This window comes from Apiospora aurea, assembly GCF_038362705.1.
Source record: "Apiospora aurea strain CBS 24483 chromosome Unknown utg000007l_segment0_segment0, whole genome shotgun sequence".
Classification (NCBI taxonomy): Eukaryota; Fungi; Ascomycota; class Sordariomycetes; order Amphisphaeriales; family Apiosporaceae; genus Apiospora; species Apiospora aurea.
Window position 1 is genome coordinate 1,924,062 of NW_027117394.1, and position 17,761 is coordinate 1,941,822.

The 17,761-nt window shown below is 53.1% G+C and overlaps 4 protein-coding genes across 4 annotated transcripts; 2 read left to right on the forward strand and 2 right to left on the reverse strand.

Annotated features, from left to right (window-relative positions):
* Positions 1-201: 201 nt before the first annotated feature.
* PG986_010863 (armadillo-type protein) lies at positions 202-3,248 on the forward strand (the record flags this gene model as incomplete). Its single annotated transcript, XM_066847085.1, has 6 exons — positions 202-253; positions 420-478; positions 550-864; positions 927-2,838; positions 2,894-3,002; positions 3,059-3,248. 6 exons carry the CDS (start codon positions 202-204, stop codon positions 3,246-3,248), a joined length of 2,637 nt encoding a protein of 878 aa, XP_066696576.1.
* A 1,492-nt stretch (positions 3,249-4,740) lies between these two features.
* On the reverse strand, positions 4,741-7,653 carry PG986_010864 (uncharacterized protein; the record flags this gene model as incomplete). The annotated part of the gene is made up of 9 exons (XM_066847086.1): positions 4,741-5,340; positions 5,402-5,586; positions 5,640-5,697; positions 5,751-5,916; positions 5,969-6,036; positions 6,089-6,454; positions 6,641-6,769; positions 6,822-7,329; positions 7,535-7,653. The coding sequence occupies 9 exons, from the start codon at positions 7,651-7,653 to the stop codon at positions 4,741-4,743; spliced, it is 2,199 nt and encodes a 732-aa protein (XP_066696577.1).
* Positions 7,654-9,688: 2,035 nt separating this feature from the next.
* PG986_010865 (uncharacterized protein) lies at positions 9,689-11,204 on the forward strand (the record flags this gene model as incomplete). Its single annotated transcript, XM_066847087.1, has 4 exons — positions 9,689-9,861; positions 9,918-10,575; positions 10,613-11,049; positions 11,129-11,204. 4 exons carry the CDS (start codon positions 9,689-9,691, stop codon positions 11,202-11,204), a joined length of 1,344 nt encoding a protein of 447 aa, XP_066696578.1.
* Positions 11,205-12,955: 1,751 nt separating this feature from the next.
* PG986_010866 (uncharacterized protein) lies at positions 12,956-15,111 on the reverse strand (the record flags this gene model as incomplete). The annotated part of the gene is made up of 2 exons (XM_066847088.1): positions 12,956-14,538; positions 14,628-15,111. 2 exons carry the CDS (start codon positions 15,109-15,111, stop codon positions 12,956-12,958), a joined length of 2,067 nt encoding a protein of 688 aa, XP_066696579.1.
* Positions 15,112-17,761: the final 2,650 nt, after the last annotated feature.

The window sequence follows — 17,761 nt, forward strand, 5'->3', positions numbered from 1 at the left end:
AGAAAAAGGCAGCCACATTCCTTCACCATTACTTTCTAGAAGGGAAAGCACACTGCTGGTTTTATTTCAACCAAGACCTTATTTCTCTCCCTTCCCATCCCCACTTTGCCCATACTGCTGGCCATTATTTACCCCCCCTCGACACCACCATCGCGCTGGATCGACACCGCATAACACAGGAGAGGCTGTTAAGCAGACAAGATGGCTGACAACGGTGGTATCAACACTGTCCTCAGCAACTCGCTGTCGCCTGGTATGTCGTCCCTCCATCCAATCCCCCCTCTCCCCTCCCCTGCCCTCCCATGGACAATCCATCTATCTGCCGCATTCATGTGATCTCGCCCATACGTCACGGGCCTTTCCGAGCCTTCGTCCGTTTTCGCTCTTGGTACCACCACCCGCTGACTTCAACTTTCCAGATGCGGCTACGCGAAACGCAGCCGAGCAGCAGCTCACCCAAGCTGCCGAAAACAACTTTGTAAGTTCACGATGCCTCCCGACTGAATCCGCCTTGGACTTGGCGCTGACTGCAAATTCTCAACCCCATAGTCCCTCTACCTAGCCACCCTCGTCCAGGTATTAGCAGACGACAACGCCGAGGCACAGATCCGAGTCGCCGCCGGTCTCGCCCTCAAGAACGCCTTCTCCGCACGCGAATTCGCACGACAGCAAGAACTGCAGGCCAAATGGCTGCAGCAGACGGAGCAAGAGACCAAGACACAGGTCAAGACTCTGGCCTTCCAGACCCTCTCGTCCAGCAACGCACAGGCCGGCCAGGCTGCCGCCCAGGTCATCGCGGCTATTGCCTCGATCGAATTGCCGCGGGACCAATGGCCCGATCTTATGTCTACTCTGGTGCAGAACGTTAGCACCGGCGCCCCCACCAGAAGCAGGCCTCGTTGACCTGTCTTGGTTACATTTGCGAGAGCCAGGATACCGAGCTGCGGACGGCTCTCATCAGCCATTCTAATGCGATCCTGACCGCAGTCGTTCAAGGTGCCCGGAAGGAGGAGACCAACCAGGAGGTCCGTCTCTCTGCCATCTTGGCCCTTGGCGACTCTCTTGACTTTGTCGGCAACAACTTCAAGCACGAGGGTGAGCGAAACTACATCATGCAGGTTGTCTGTGAGGCCACACAAGCCGATGACTCGCGCATTCAGCAGGGTGCTTTCGGATGTCTTAACCGCATCATGGCCCTTTACTACGAGAATATGCGCTTCTACATGGAGAAGGCGCTCTTCGGTCTTACTATTTTGGGTATGAAGAACGAGGACGAGGACGTCGCCAAGCTTGCTGTCGAATTCTGGAGCACAGTTTGCGAGGAAGAAATCAACATCGAAGAGGACAACGGCCAGGTTGAGAGCTCGGATCAGATGCGACCCTTCTATAACTTCGCTCGGGTCGCGACCAACGAGGTTGTCCCCACGCTTCTCGTGCTGTTGACCAAGCAGGATGAGGATGCCGCCGATGACGAGTACAACCTATCCCGCGCCGCCTACCAGTGTCTGCAACTGTACGCTCAGGCTGTCGGGCCTAACATCATCCCCCCAGTCATCCAGTTTGTCGAGCAGCATTTGCGATCGGAGGACTGGCACTTCAGAGAAGCTGCCGTTGCTGCCTTCGGTGCTATCATGGAGGGTCCCGAGGAGAAGGTGCTGGAGCCCATTGTCAAGCAGGCTCTGCCTGTCCTGATCACCATGATGGAGGACAGCTCTACGCATGTCAAGGACTCGACCGCTTACGCACTAGGACGCATCACCGAGGCATGCTCGGATGCCATTGACCCTGCCACACACCTGACCCCCCTGATTGGCTCCCTCTTTGCTGGAGTTCATGATGCCAAGATGGCAAGCTCTTGCTGCTGGGCTCTCATGAACTTGGCCGAGCGCTTCTCGGGCGAGCTGGACGCGACTAGCAACCCCTTGACTCAGCACTTCAACGAGAGCGTTTCCACTCTGCTCAACGTAACGGCCAAGCCCGAAGCCGAGACTACGGTCCGCACCACCGCTTACGAGGTTCTCAGCGCATTCGTCCAGCATGCTGCCACCGAGAGTTTCCCGGCCATTGCTTCATTGTCCGATGTGATCCTGAAGCGCCTCGAGGAGACCGTTCCCATGCAAAGCCAAGTCGTCAGCATCGAAGACAAGATCGCTCTGGAGGAGATGCAAACCAGCCTTAACGCTGTTTTGCAGGCCATCATCCAGCGACTGGAGAAGGAGATTGCTCCCCAGGGCGACCGCATCATGCAAGTCTCGCTTCAGATTCTCACCACGGCCGGTGCCAAGTCGGCTGTTCCCGAGGCCGTCTTCGCCACCATCAGCAACCTTGCCAACGCCATGGAGGAGGACTTTGCCAAATACATGGATGCCTTCACACCGTTCTTGTACAATGCTCTCGCCAACCAGGAAGAGCCAAGTCTATGCTCAATGGCTATTGGCCTTGTCAGTGACATTACGCGATCCATGAGCGAGCGCAGCCAGCCCTACTGTGACAACTTCATGAACTACCTTCTTAACAACCTTAGGGTTAGTGACACCCCTTTGATTTCAGCACCCCACGCTTCGAATTACCATTCCTCTAACGCGAACACGCAGAGCAACTCGTTGGGCAACCAGTTCAAGCCCGCCATCCTCCAGTGCTTCGGTGACATTGCTAGCGCCATCACCGGACACTTCGAGTCCTACCTGTCTGTCGTTGCTCAGGTACTGCAACAAGCCTCCACTGTTACCGCCAGCCCGGATGGCAGCTATGAGATGTACGACTACGTCATCTCCCTGAGAGAAGGAATTATGGACGCCTGGAGTGGTATCATTAGCGCCATGAGGGATAGCAACAAGAGTAAGCAGTTGGTTGCAGTTTACTTGGACAGAACTATGCTAACAATGACCAACAGCTGAGGCTCTGCAGCCCTACGTCCAATCTATCTTCCAGATGCTCAACATCATTTCGCAAGATATGAACCGGAGTGAATCCCTGATGCGATCATCCATGGGTGTTATTGGGTAAGGACCAAACCGCAAACACTATTAGAACGGACGATGCTAACACTGGTGAATAGCGACCTTGCTGATGCCTACCCCAACGGAGAGCTCGTCGATGCGTTCCGACAGGATTGGGTCACAGCTATGATCAGGGAAACCAAGACCAACCGTGAATTCCAGTCGCGCACAATCGAGACGGCTCGCTGGGCTCGCGAGCAGGTTAAGCGTCAACTCGGCGGTCAGCAGTCGGTCATGCAGCAAACTTGAGCAGGAACCGGTGTGGCACGGGCTTGATTGACCCTCTCTCCCTGTGTCTGCTCATCGGGTGATGGACGCCCCAAAAGGAGATGTTGAGCACCAAGCCTGGCCCATAACCCTCTCTACCCCATGTCATCTACATGAGACCGAGCCAGGTGCCTTGCGCGGTTCAGTGCAGCTAGCGAAAGGAACAGTCAACCCACAGTAGCAGCTACACTTTCCTCTACACGTCGATGCAAGACCCCGTGTGTATATAGACCCCTTCCCACACTACCCTATTGATCCTATACCCCTCCAACCCCCCCTTCCCACGACACAGCACACACACACAAACACAAAGAACCAACCGCGATACACCTTACCCCCATTACCCCCGTTGTATTTTGCCGCGGGGTTTTCGGTTTTGGCTGAAAAACCCACTACGGACATGTGTCGCAGCTAGAGAAGATTATTATGTCATGTACGCCCCTCTACCTTGGTATTGGCGGCCACGAAGTCATGTAAGAAAGAGACGATGGAGAGACGTGCTCAGGAAAGTAGAGGCCAGCCTCGCCAGGTTTGTTCAAGTGAACAACCAACGAGAGACGAGGGAGACGCCCCTAGCTTTGAGCCTCAACGGTTCAAGGCTTGCACCCTATTTTGCACGATGAACGGCTAGCGAGAGAACCAAGTGCCATGCGCTCTTTGTGATGACGGATGGATGGCCAAGCTGTCTCATCACGTCATCTTATGTTTCCGTTGGAGACATCATCACTTACCCTTGTGCATCGTTCCCGCAGGATATGACGCATATATGGTGAGCGAAAAGCGCCATGGCCTAGTCTTCTCCCCCTAGTTCAGTGCAGAAAACAAAGATAAATAAAGTTGTTTAATCCCCATAACTGCACTGCAGAAGTGTGCTACCACAAGCCATGATGCCATTGATGATTTTCCTTACTTCTGATGCAAATTTTGCATATGTTGCTCCAGGCCGTCAGTCATGCGCTACAGCCCGCTTATTAAATTAAGACCTACGTATTCCAACAGTGATGTCGATATGACAGTGAACGAACACGATCCTCGGGCAAAAGCATCCACGGGACGGCCAAGTCTAATTTCTGCTGGATTTCCGACGCACTGGTACTTAGCAGCTGGAAAAGCCAGCCACTCCACAGACGTAAGAACATGGATAGCACAACGTCGCTATTTTGAGGCCGGTCACCAAGAGGGAGAAAAGGGATGCGAGTTTGATATCATCTATCGCTACTATTAATATCCGCCTAAATTTTTGAAAATATCACCAGTTGTAAACGACCAGATCGGAGAATAAAAGAGGACTACCTATGTGTGTGCCCGGGGGATATCCATCAGCAACCACTGATATCGAGATTCAGCGTATTCGACGCGTTTCTTAAGAAAATGGCAAACTGACAACGGCGGCCCTACCGAAGACATTTTGGGAGATGGACACAAACGAAACGAAGAAAAGTCAAGAAGATACGCAGGCACATATGCACGCCCTTTATGCCGGTGGTTGGGTTGACATGTCTGTCAGGTGGTGGTGGTTGTACAACGGGACTGTCGCATCCGGTGCGTTCCAGGGTACACCCATGAGCTGCTGGAGCTGGAGGTTGAACCCGTCATTAGTGGTAGACATGAATTTGTTGAAGTCGGGTATGAAAGCCTGGTTCTGGTCGTACGTGTTGGCGACTTGTGGCGAAATTTGTGCGGCCGATGTGCCGGCGCTGTGTTGGCCGTGGTGGAGGGCATACATTCCTTCGTATTGTTGTTGCTGCTGATGAGGATCGGGCTTGACATAGTCAGGCATCTGGGACGGATAACTGTTGTATTGGGGGTGATGATACTGCGCCGGCGATTGCTGCTGCTGCGTGGGACTTAAGAAGTCTAAAAGTGGCGGCGGCGGGAGGGAAGGGGGTTCGCCGGAAATGGATTGACTCGACTGCAGAGGTGGCAGAATTGCAGGCTCGGTATGCACGACCGGGACAATATGTTGCTTTGGCTCAACCCTGCCATGGACAAAAGAAGGCGAGAGGAGACCCGTCATCTTGTCTGCCGGCGTAGAAACAGGGGGATGCAGAAAGGCATGTGGCAAGGGGTTCTTCTGTCATGAGATTGGAATTAGTTCTCCATCCGAGAATGTCGAGGACTTGGGGCAACCTCACGCCATCCGCCATGAAGACGCCTTCGTATACTCCACCCGTATCTGGGCCACCCATCCAGCTCTTCAGGCCAGTGAGCCAACTTGAAGCAAGAGGCCAGATTGCTTGCGCTTCCTCCAGAATGCCAATGATACGGTCATACATCTCTTTAGGTGTTTCGTCCGTCTTTGGTTTGGGGTTTTGATAGACTATGAGCCGCTTAGCAAGACTGGTATGAGAAGGAGGTACTCCTGATACTCACGCCCAGGGTACTTGACGAGGTACGATACGAGCAAGCCGCAACTGTAAACACAGAATGCCTGCTTCGAGTTAGGTAAAGATTGGAGTGGCGGTGGGGACTTGCTTCACTTACAGCCATCTGGGATCCAACCATTTCTTCCAGTGGCCTGTCTGCATCATCAAATTGGGCGCAAATCTGTTGGTAAAGGCGATAGACATTATCGAAGAGTTCATTGGTTATTGTATGAAGGATATGCACTTCCAGGCCAGAGCGATGGCCTTTCAACGAGCGGATCATGCTGTACTAAAGTCAATGGGTTGGACGTGGGAAAGATGCTTGGCGGTACATACTCCCCAAGATATGCCTTTCGAAGAACAATGTTACTCAATCTCAAAGTCGCACAAGCACTGAGATATGCCTGTACCTCATGTCAGTACGCCACGCTATCGAGGAAGCTTAGAGCAGCTCACAAGATCTTCGTTTTTCTTTCGGTAGTCATCCAGAAAGACGTCGTCGTAAACTTGGGTCTTCGGCAGATTCCTCTCGAATTCAGCCAACTGGGTTGCTATCTTTGCGTAATCACTGCCAGTGTCGTTAGGATAAGAGCTTTTTTTATTCGCCACGGCACGGCGCGCTACCGTGCCCCAGATGTGGTGTGTCTGGATGAGTGTGGCAAAGAGCGAGCGTGATTTGAGCGTTGTCAGGGTCGGATTCAGATCAGCAGGTGGCGTCCCAACAAGAGCCGCTCGAGGCTTTACTTGAAAATCACCACGGCGAAACTCATCTTCATCGCACGGAAGCAATGTCGTTATGTCGCCCGCCGTAAGCAGTACCGGCTTATAGGGGCCAGAGTGAAGGTTGTCCTGGCCTAACCATCTAAGCATACGAAGACACTGGTTGGCACGGGACTCACTTACTATGCAGCATCCACTTCACCAGTTTTGGGTCAGCCGGCCAACACCAAGGCAAAGGGTGGAAAGGATCTGGCCAAAGACCACGAAGTTTACTACAAAAGAACTTACCAGAGTACGCCGGGCGGATTCGGCCCTGATTCGTGACTCACGGGTTGATTCTTCCGTTATTAGCTTGAATGTTTCTTCGCGGTGAAGTCGCATCTCTGTGGCCATCGATATGGCTATGCCCATATTTATCTGCCGGAGTTAATGTGATGCTCACCCAGTATCGACACCAACAAAGACCTACGTTGCTACGACTTGTGTCTCCCATGCCGTGCTGGGCGATGGACAGGAGGAAAAACGCTTGGCATCTTTCCAGAGTGATAGGTTGTTGGTAAAGCTCCCTCAGTGCCAGCTTCTCGGCACAGTCCAGGTAGGATTGCACAACCTTCTGCGCAGCCTCGTAGTTCCTATTGAACCGTGCAGAGATGCTGAGAATGCTCACGAGGAGGAAAGCGCCTATCTTGCCAGGTTCTCTCTCCACCTGTAAGAGAAAGTCTTCTGTGGCGATGAAACCCAGTTGAAAGAAGTGCTGGGTGAAGGCTCGGACACCCTCTTTCACCGTCTCTACGTCGGCAAGGAGCGCCAACTCATCACCATCCCAGTCCAGCGTGTTGCTACTAGTGGTAAGACTCGGGGAAACTGCATTTTCCTTGCTCACTCTCGGTGGTTTGCCATTGGGTTTCCTGTCTGCCCTTTGACGCGGATGGCGGAACTGGCGGTCCTCCGTGGACTCGCCACGGCCCGGGTAGAAGCTATTTATATCTCAGCAAGACCAAACGGAAAACCGGTCCGATGGTGAGAAGCATAGCTACCAATCGTCGGGCTTCCCAGACTCTATACATCCCTGGCATGGCCCGTTATGTTTGTCATGGATACATTTACTCCTCATACGCCGACACCTGGGGTGAATGGTAAGCAAGTGCTGTTCAGATTCTTTGAAGTAGAAATGCACGATACCTTCGACAAGCTATGGGTGCCCTTCTTTTGATAGGCGCACTTGAAGTGGAAGCCTGTGTAGAAGCAGGCGTGGGGGATGCTGAAGCAATGGAAGGTTTGATATCCGATGTTTGATCCATGGCGCGTAAGTAGGGGGCGGTAGTGGCGGTAGTGCTCTTGCCTGCCTATTCGTTCACTTGCCCTGACAAACAAGCACCTGGCGTTGCCGGATGAAATGAGAACTGCCCTGCCGGCAAGCTAGATGGATCCGGCAGTATGACCGAGGAGACGAGCGGGCCAGTATTTACAGCTCCCAGGACGACGGTACCAGGCCAGCTCACTTGTTTGCCCACCTGCGGCTTCCAAGTCTTGATGTAAGGCGTTCGGTCAGCAGGCTCAGGTCACCGGCAGGCTATCGTCAGATCTCCCCCACATTCGCATCCGATGGTGCAGAGATGAGGTCGGCCAAGAGAAGGAGCCGGGAATTGGTGGAGTTATGGCAACACCTACGTAGTCGCGCGAATGGAACAGAGTGACGGGGCTCACGAGACAGGAAGTCGTCTCGCAGTTTGGCGTTGGCGCCCGGTGCGCATAGTTCAATCAAAAGATCCCAACAGTCATTGATTGACATGCAAGGGGGGTGGTGGTTGGTGTGTTGTGTGCCGGCCCGGCCAGATGGTTGCGGCCCTACGTACCTGATATGACTGCTTGATTGCAAGGCTGATAGGCTGTTGTGCTTGCCAGCTGACTGTCCTTACCCCATGTGCGATAGACTGGTATTTTGCCAATAAACATGACACGACTGGGCTTCGACAGCAGCCGCATTCCGGGGGGACGATTAACTGAGAGATGCGATGCTGAGGGGGCAGTCAGCAGCAACCCCAGTTTTCTGTCCAATGGTTTCTCCCGTCTGCTGTGGAAGGAAAGCACAGGAATCACCGTCGATCAGGTAGTGGGCGTGTGGCTTACAGGCCCTCGGCAACCTCATCAATCCTGCGTTGCCGCACCGGCAGCGGCTTTCTTCATGTCCACTGCCTCAACCTGCCATGGGCATTTCATCGCGGATCAGCCCGTGGTTGCAGTCGATCACTGGCTAAAGTACAGCAGACTGCAACTACAGCCATGCATGTAGTGGTATATAATGTGACGCATTGCACCACAACATCCCACCTACACCAAGGCGGCTAGACAAGGTCTGCCGCTGGTACGGGGATCTCGAGTCGCTGGAAGTAGGCTTCCTCTACCGACTACACGCAAAACCGAGGCCAAGCCAGACAAACGTACCTTGAAGTTCCAGTCCATGGTACCTTGTCTGCAGTATATTGCCAATCGCCTATACGTGTTAGCATTATTGGTGAAGATTTCCACTTCACCGGTCCCATCTTAACCTTTGGTCGTCCGCCATCCACGTCGTCGCCATCATCCCTTCTTCGGCCCTTTCCAGCCAAGACTATTGGGACGATAGGGGTCGGCACCTCTCCCCCGAGCCCGTGTGCCGTGATAGGATCCGAGTATTACCACCTTGATCTAGGCAAAGTTCCACAGCAATTCATCCCTCCAATTGTGTTTGCGAGACAGTTGGCAATTGTCCATTCGGCTTATTTTTGCTCAAGAACCCTCATCATGGAAGGGAATCGGCGCAGGCTACCCCATGTGGGGGGGCCCTTGCAGGAATTACCACGACGAACATCCCACCCTGGAGGGTAACCCGCCAGGGCCATGAACTGCTGGCGCTGTATCAGTCGCCCGATTTTCCTCGACTCCACGTTCCCAGGTCTCGATGGGCTGCTTGCCTGTATTAGTGAGAACACTCGGTGTTTGCAGGACAACCCCTTGTTACTCATAGAGGCCTATATTTGCCCTTCTCGGGGCGTTTTTCTTGTTCTGTGGACAAATCCATGCGTTTTCCAGAACTGAGCTTTGGCATCACTTGCTTTCTTTCATTACTGGAAGATGGATTCCCAAGTCCACGGTCTCATAGGCGCGGTGTTCTTCGCGGCGTTGGCAGTTTTCATCTTGTGGAAAAGCCGGTTCGGAAAAAGAAACCCGTACCCATTGCCACCTGGGCCACCGGGGAGACTGCTTATAGGAAACCTAGGTCAGGTCAGCGCTGACCACCCAGAAAGAGATTACATACGATGGGGAATCGATTATAGTAAGTAGAGATTCGTCGTCATGGCTCGTTCGAAGTCATCGTTGACCAGCCCACGAACAGGTTCAGACGTGATTTATGTCAACATGCTTGGGCAACATATAGTTGTGCTAAACAGCGCAGTTGCTGCAACTGAGTTGCTGGACCAGCGGGGAGCCAACTATTGTGACAGGCCAGACTTCACCTTATTCGAGATGTAAGTCGCTGTTGCGTGGATCCAGATAGCTTGGAGTCAGGTCTAACACAGATCAGCATGGGCTGGGGTCGTACCTTAACGTTCCTGAAATGGGGCGAACAGTTCAAGCTACATCGTAAAATGTTCCAGAGCACCTTTTCCCGCTCTAACGTCGGAATATTTCGCCCGATGCAGCTACAGGAAAGCAGAAAGGCTGTGCGGTCTCTGATCAAGGGCCCAGATAACTGGAGAGAGTCTACGCTTCTGATGACGACGAGCATCATCTTCCGGATCGCATTTGGCCAGGAGGTCCCAAGCGAAAGCTCTCCATATTGCGAGATGACCAAAGCAGCAAGCCAAGCAACTACCGCTGGTGGTATTGCGGGGACAAGCCTTGTAGACATATTCCCACCCATTCAGTTCGTGCCCGGCTGGATCAATCCTTCGGCGGTTTTACGCCATGCTCGCGTGAGCCGCAACGCCATACAGGCAGTCCATGACCAGCCCTGGGATAGCAATATGAGGGCCATAGAGGCAGGCACTGCGCCGTATTCTTTTATGAAGATACACTGGGACCGTTTCGTCGAGAGCGCCAAGGCAGGCCGGCCGCAGGAAGCCAGCTTGGCAGACATAAAGGGGGCCACAGGGGCGACTATTATTGCCGGAGGGAACACGACGTGGGCAACGGTTCTCTCCTGCATGTTGTTTCTGACCAGGCACCCGGAAGCCCAGCGAGTAATCCAAGCAAGGCTTGACATGACACTTTACCCAGAGGGACAAGCACGCTTACCGGGGGTTTGGTGATCGCTGCGAACTGAAATGTCTCGACGACTTCATCATGGAGACGATGAGATGCCTGCCACTGAACCCTCTGAACATACCACACAAGAGTCTGCGCGACGATGTGTACAGGGGCATGTTCATTCCAGCGGGAACCATGGTACTTACCAATACCACGGCCATGGCGACGGATGCTGGTACGTACAAGGACCCCAACGTCTTCGACCCAAGCCGATATGACCGCGGCGAACCTTACCCGCTTGGGAATTTCGGGTTCGGTCGGCGGAAGTGCCCTGGGAACTGGCTGGCTCTTGCAAGCGTTTACATGTTCCTGGCGACTTTCCTGGCCGTGTTCGAGCTCGAACAGGCCCTGGACGACGAGGGGAAACCCAAGATACCGGAACCCGGGGTCTCTGTTGGGTTAGGAGGGTGAGTCCCATGTCTTTGGCAACAAACAATCTGGCCCGATGAAAGTGATTGGCTGACATAAATTCCGCATCAACTGCAGGCACCCTTTGCCATTTGAATGTGTACTCAAGGTCAGGTCGCAGGAAATGGCCAGGTTGTTGATGGAAGACGCCTGAGCAGGGGAAGGGCGGAAGTTGATGGATCTTTGCTGCCAGGTTGATTGGGTTCCATTGTGGCACTGGGGTTTTGACAAGTGCGGATCCAAGGAAGTCACACCACAGACCACACAAGGTTTATTCATCGCACCTTCTTCCCTTCACCACCGCAGCACCGGTGGCCACTTCCACACATCGTTTTCACCTTCACGGAGTGACGGGGAAGCAGGTTAACTCTTTCCGCTATACCCGCTAGATGGTCTATATCAATTGCAGTATAAAGTAGGATATGGATGATGACGAACAGTATATGAGAATGACCTTCGAGACCCGCTTCGATATGGCTGGCCCATTTGTATCGATACGTTATACGTTGTCGCCGGTGGTAACGCAAATTCATATAGTCGAGCGTTCATTGAATTACTCAATACAACACTCAAGGTTACATGCAGTAGCTATTCGGCCAATATTCCAAGTTTCAACTCTGCGAACCCTTCGCGACGGGTACCAAAAGAGCACGTGCGGGAGGAAGTCGCCGATCCACCGCGGGCAAAGATGGATGCCTTGCCCACTTTATCTGCCTCTTTACTTCCCGCCTTTTACGCCTTTTCCGGGCTGCCGTCTTTCGGCGACCACTTGGCGCGTGCCGGTCGCTGTGGCACGTGTCTGAAATGTCGCCAGGCTTTGCGGAAGCCAAAACCCCGGCCGGTGTCTGCTTACCGTTGGGTCATGAAAGCCAATTTTACTGCTGCTGGTCTGCCTGAGGCGAAAGTGATCTTCTCCACATGAGGCTGTGTCTGTGTACATTTCGAGACAGAGGCCTCTGGCTGGCTTTTGGAGACGTCGAAGAACAGACTGCGCAGGGCCTAGCCAGTACCGTGCAATGGCGGGAAGTATTCATCTCCGCGCAATGCTCGAGTGAAAGGAGGGCAGGTAGTTGGAGGGTCATTAGCCTGTGCCGGTGGTGGTGGAAGTGGGCCTCATCTTGAATTAGGAATTAGGCGGTGGACGACAAAGGAGCTCATGAACGACGGGCGGGATAGGGGCTAATAAAATTGCGGACGCTTGGTTTTCTACCATTCCAGATATACCATGCCACGTTGTCTGCATTATACAGCGAAAACATATACGGTTGGCGTTGTAACTGTCGCATTTATCTATATAATCAAGGAATGAGAGTAGAAACCTGTTCTTGGATCATGAAGATCGTCATTAACATAAGTGTGTATGTTTTTATGTAAGGCCCCAACCAAGGCCTTACTAAGGAGGAATCGAAAGCGTAAACTTTTCAAACCGCAGTAGGCTGAATGAACAGCGGGCATGAGTGCCAACCTCGTCATGTCTGTCCTTCCTTCCTTTCGTGGACCGACTATCCTCAAATGCATCAACCCAAAATAATGTACCAATACAGTGGCTGCTGCAGTCAGTGTGTGTCTGTGGCCCTTGAAAATAATGCTTGCTCCTCCAAAACGCCATCGCACTGACAATCAGCCGTGTCCCAACAGCCGCTGTAGCTCCCAAACCTTTCGGATTAGTCCATTACAAAAAAGATAAAAAAAAAAAAGATAAAATACCCCCCAAAACGCCGCTGCCATGAAGTTCCATGCACCTTCCCAACCTCTCCATGAAGAGGTCCATCAAACTTTAAGGGACTAATATTACACAAAATGGTTTAAGTGAGTGGTAGTATCGTGGAGACAACCGACATGTCAGCTTTTTCTTCGCGTAGGAGCTGGCAAGAAAAGATGATGTCGAAGATGCTCTCCCTTGCATCACTCCTCGAATGCTCCAGGAATGGACAAAGAGAGCCGCTTCACCCCATCGTCCAGCTTGATGGGGGTTTCCAGTGGTTGTGACGAAATTCGGATATCCACCGGCGAGCTTGTCACATCGTCTGCCGACAGAAATTCCGCAGGTATGTGGGTGGGAGTAACAGGGGGCTCGGGTTTCGCAACAGGTCCGACAGAGCCAGAGGCTTCGGTCGATTTCGTTATGATGGGTTGTGGTGTCAGCGTGACCTCGGATGCGTCTCTCGCTAGAGCCTGGGCTTTGCCGCCGCCGTCGTTTTCGCTTTCCGCTGCCTGGTGGACAGCTTCGGGTTGGTCCTCTTGACTTATGCTCATCCGTGGACTCTTCCCAGAACTTTCCGTGTGTCCGTGGAAGGAGTGAGACACAGGCACAACTCCACCTCCGATGCGGCTCCAAAACATCTGCTCTCGCAGTCTTACGCTCTCCTCCCAAGCGGCCCGTTCCGAATCAGCGTCATCGGCGCGCCAGAACCCATCTTTAACAATGCGCAAAAAGCCTAAGAAATCGCACGTGGACCGTACGCGACCAAGGCAGTACTTGCAGAGCGGGTAACGCTGAGCAGATTCGGCCTCGCTTGTTCGGAATCGGTGGTTTCGCAGATGAGGCTCGTCCCGGCGCGTGTCGCCACATAGCGAACATGGATAGAATTGCGGCTTACTTATAGACGCAAACGGACTGTTCGATGGGACGGGTTCCACGACGAGCGTACCTTCACACATGGCACTAAGGACAGCACGCCTGGCAAGCCATGATAGTCCAGGCGCCGTATCGAGTCGGAGTGTGGGTTCGATATCCTCGGCGAGAACCCTCTTGTAGAATTTGCTATCTTTCAAGGGCGGTAACGGCCCAGAAGAACCGGCGCTGATGGCTGATGAAGGGGTATTGGGAGTTTGAGGCGACGTCGAATGGATGGAGGTGCCGGCGGCAGACAATGAAGTCGTCGACACATTAGAGATGGATGCCGCCGAGCTACTACTTGTCGCGTTTAGTAATCCCAGGCTAAGTCCACTATACGAGCCCGAGGAAGCACGGCTAGGCGGTGCTCTTTTCGAAACATTGACAAGGGCCATGAAATCTTCGAAAGAGGACAGGTCCATCCGTACCACAGGCTGGAGCAGGTGAGTAAGATTCGTAGGATATGTCGGCGAGAGAGGCTCCGTGATACCGCTTTGAGAGATGCCCTCGGAGGTATTTCCGTCCTCATCTGTGGGCGCGAACTTGCTAAATCCCGGGGAAGATGGCGTGGTCCCACTATGATCATCGCGTTCGGCTGTCATTTGCTCCAGGACGAGCTTGAGCTGGACAAGCTGCTCCTGCGACGACTTCAGCAGACTTTCGCTATCAGCTAATTGGGCCTTCAGTTGGTCGTTCTTGCGTTGGAGTGCATCCTGTTCTTTTTGGGCATCCTCCTTCGCCGATATGACCATTTTGTTGGCTTCCTCGAACAGAGCTTGGGTCAAGTTCTCCAACTCCTGCTCGATCTTCTTCTTCTCTTTCTCCATTTCGCCACGCACCCGTTTCTCTTCCACGATCTTGGATAGCAACTCTTTTTATCCGCTTCAACGTTTTTCCGCTTGACCCAGACGTCCCCGGCCAACATCTCTGTTTGCCGTGCTACCTGCTCTTCAAGCTCACGTATCCGGTCTTTTGAGTCTTCCAATTCCTGGCGAGTGGAGCTTAGTGTGTCGTCGAGATTGGTCTGGTGGTTGAGCGCATTGACAAGCTTGGTGCTGAGGGTCGCGACTTCGTCGTCCAGATCAGGGTGATGGGCGGTTGGATCGGGAGTCGATCCATCTACCCGGCTCGTGGCTCTGCTCCTCGGGCCAAGATGTGTGCTAAATTCCTGGTCTTCCATCAAAGACTGTTTGGACGGCATCCTCTTGGGCGGCGGCGTATGGACCTCGAGTGTCGGCTGCTGCAGGTCTCCTGACGATGCCATGCTGGACAGCTGCGATGAAGACGGAGATCTGACGTGTGCCGGCGATTGGGAGCGAGGCGATACGCCCGAGAATGTGGAGAGAGATCTGAAATGGCCAAAACCACGCGGTGGCGTATTAGGACCAGAGCTGGCCTGATGCCCTGTCCATGACGCCATGTGGATGAAGCTGAATTTCCCCATGTTAGTGATATTAGGAACGTTAGGAACGTGGCCAATTGTGAGACATCGACAGAGTTCTTAAACCGCCCATGGTCATACGGGCAAAAGGGTGGAAAGAAGACAGGAGCAGGATGGGAGAGGGGAAACTGCAAATATGCGTGTCATGGAGTCACGGCAGGCGCGAGTAATCGGAGAAGTAACACAAAATTGCACGTACCCGTCCATCTGGACTGGCTTACGGACCACGAGGTCCCCGGATGTTGTGTGATTTAATTCGTTGCGGCCCAATCAAGTGTGCGAATGGCAGACCAATAAGGTTGAGTTGGCGATGCTGTAGAAGGCCTCGTTTTTGGTCGGCCGTATAACTGTTTCGCGAGTCGTCGAGAAGTGGAAGCCGAGGAGGCTCTTCCTCCGTTACCAGCAATTGTTGTTCGCCGAAGCGTCGGGGGTTGGGCGAGATAGGCAGGCAAGTGCGAGCTCATGTATGCATTTCTCCGATCTGCATTAGTCGTCCAAGGCGCTTTCGGTTGGGTGTGCAGCTGAGCCTAATAATTTTTGGGTTTCGGTTGCTGCTCGTTGTTGTGAGACAGTCCCTTGCTCAAGTAAACTGTCTATGGTTATAGTTTAGGCGCGCTAGAAAAACGGACGTGGGTGTATGTTCGGATAGTAGGGATTGTTAGTTGCTCAGGCAGCTCGTCAACCAGCGAAGGTCTACCGTGAAGAAATGGAAATTACAATGAGGTATATGAGTGAGCGGAGAGGGGGGGTAAGCAAGCGACAAGTGTGAATGGATGAACTGAAGCGCGGGATAAGTGTGGAGGCCGAGCAGAAGGAACAATTGAAGAGAGAAGGAGTTGCAGCGAGCGACAAGTTGGTTATCGGAAAGCTGCAGATGTGCCATGCGGAGAATGGCGCCTCTGGCTGATTTGATAGGCCCGGTCTAGGTGGTAGTCTTGACCCTCTGGGCTTGACCTGGGCGGGATCTGGGAAGACTTGATGGATGGGAACACACTAGGATGACATGGGCTTGTCAGGACGCATGTCATTCGTTCATGGCAACTCTTCACGGATGCGGCGGGTAGGACCCATGCTGGGTACACCACTGAAACTGTGGCTCTACCGCCGCCCAAAGTACTCTCGTCCTGCCCTTGGCCTGCAGATCTACGCGCTGGACGCTGCACAACGCGTACAGCCTGCCCAAGGATCTGGTATATGACGCCAAGCTTGGGATTTCCCATCAGTCGATTGACCTGGCGCCGACCCAGTAGCACGTTTGTTCGTTTACCAAACCAAACATTTCGGGGAGGGCGGGAATCGCCTGTGACTGGGTGGCCGGCCCAACCAGCAGTCACTCCCCGATTCCAGAAGGGCCACTGTCGCCATCACGCTGCGGGAGCCGTGACCAGTTCGTGCCATCAGCCCAGCCAGCCTGACAAGAGACTTTCGTTGAAAACGTGGGAGTGAGCCGGGTGGAGATGGTGTTGGATGAGGCGCATGCATAAGTTAGTCGGTGATAAGAGGAGCACGAGCACAAGTCGCAGAGGGCGCTAGTTTGGATCCTCAGTTGCGACAAAAGGAAAAAAACACACCAACGTACAGTACAGTATGTAGGCACAGTTTCTGCCGATATGTTTGTTCAACGTTAACGTCGCAAAACAAAACATATGTCAGCCCGCTAAAAGTGAATCGACTGATTTGCATGCACAAGAGGGAAATCTCGTCATCGATACGAGTGTTTGCGCAGGTTTTCCTCGCTTAGGCTGACTCTTCCAAGCTTTTTCTCCGTCGTATTCAGCAAGCCCCCCCGTCGCCCCTAGTTGGTAGGGTTACAGTGTTTGGGGGCCGCATTTCAGACTGTATGACGATGGTCTCTGGTTGATACCTAAGAGACTGCGGCGCGCGGCGCGCGGCGCGGATACCTGTCAAGCACCGTGTGACGTGCAGAGCACAGGCCAATCTAGCTAGTGTAGGTAAGTACATGTAGAATGGCAACCGACCGTCAGGCTTCAGGCTGAAATGCCATGGCAATAAGGTCAGTCAGTACGATGAGCTCATACTTTGCTCTGGCTGCACTGCAAAGGCTCGTTTCAATTGACCACCATCGAGCATCGCAATTGTATTTCTAGAAAAGGAGTCCAATAAATAATATAATTCATCTCCGCCTTCGCTCCAGAAAGGGGACAAGAGCTGACAGAAAGGAGTATCGGCGGATCAGAGCCTGGTATTTCCCCTTCAATCAACCCGGCCCCCGCTTTCCAGGGGACGAGCCTTTGTGGAACGAGCAACATGGCGAAGGCTGTGTCGTGCTGCTAACCTTTGCCTGAGGGCTACCTGAGTACTTACTGAAACAACCAACCTGAACCCTTTTGCGGAGCTCTGAGTTGGTCTTAACTCCGGCGCAGGGGTGTTCTGTGTTCATCATGCTGCTTCTGAATGCCAATGAATGCCCATGGAATTGGCCAAGTATCTTTAGCTGGGAATGAGAAGCTGTGCTTGCTTACTAGTATCTCAGGTATAGTGAAACAAGCAATTACGAGGATATGAGTTGGCAGATGCCTACTACTCTCTGGCGCCGCGCTGCGGTATCCATTCCCGAGGCGCAATAGGAGAATTGAGATGGGCATGTCGAGACGACAAGAGGATTGATGATTATCGGATGCCACCGCACTAC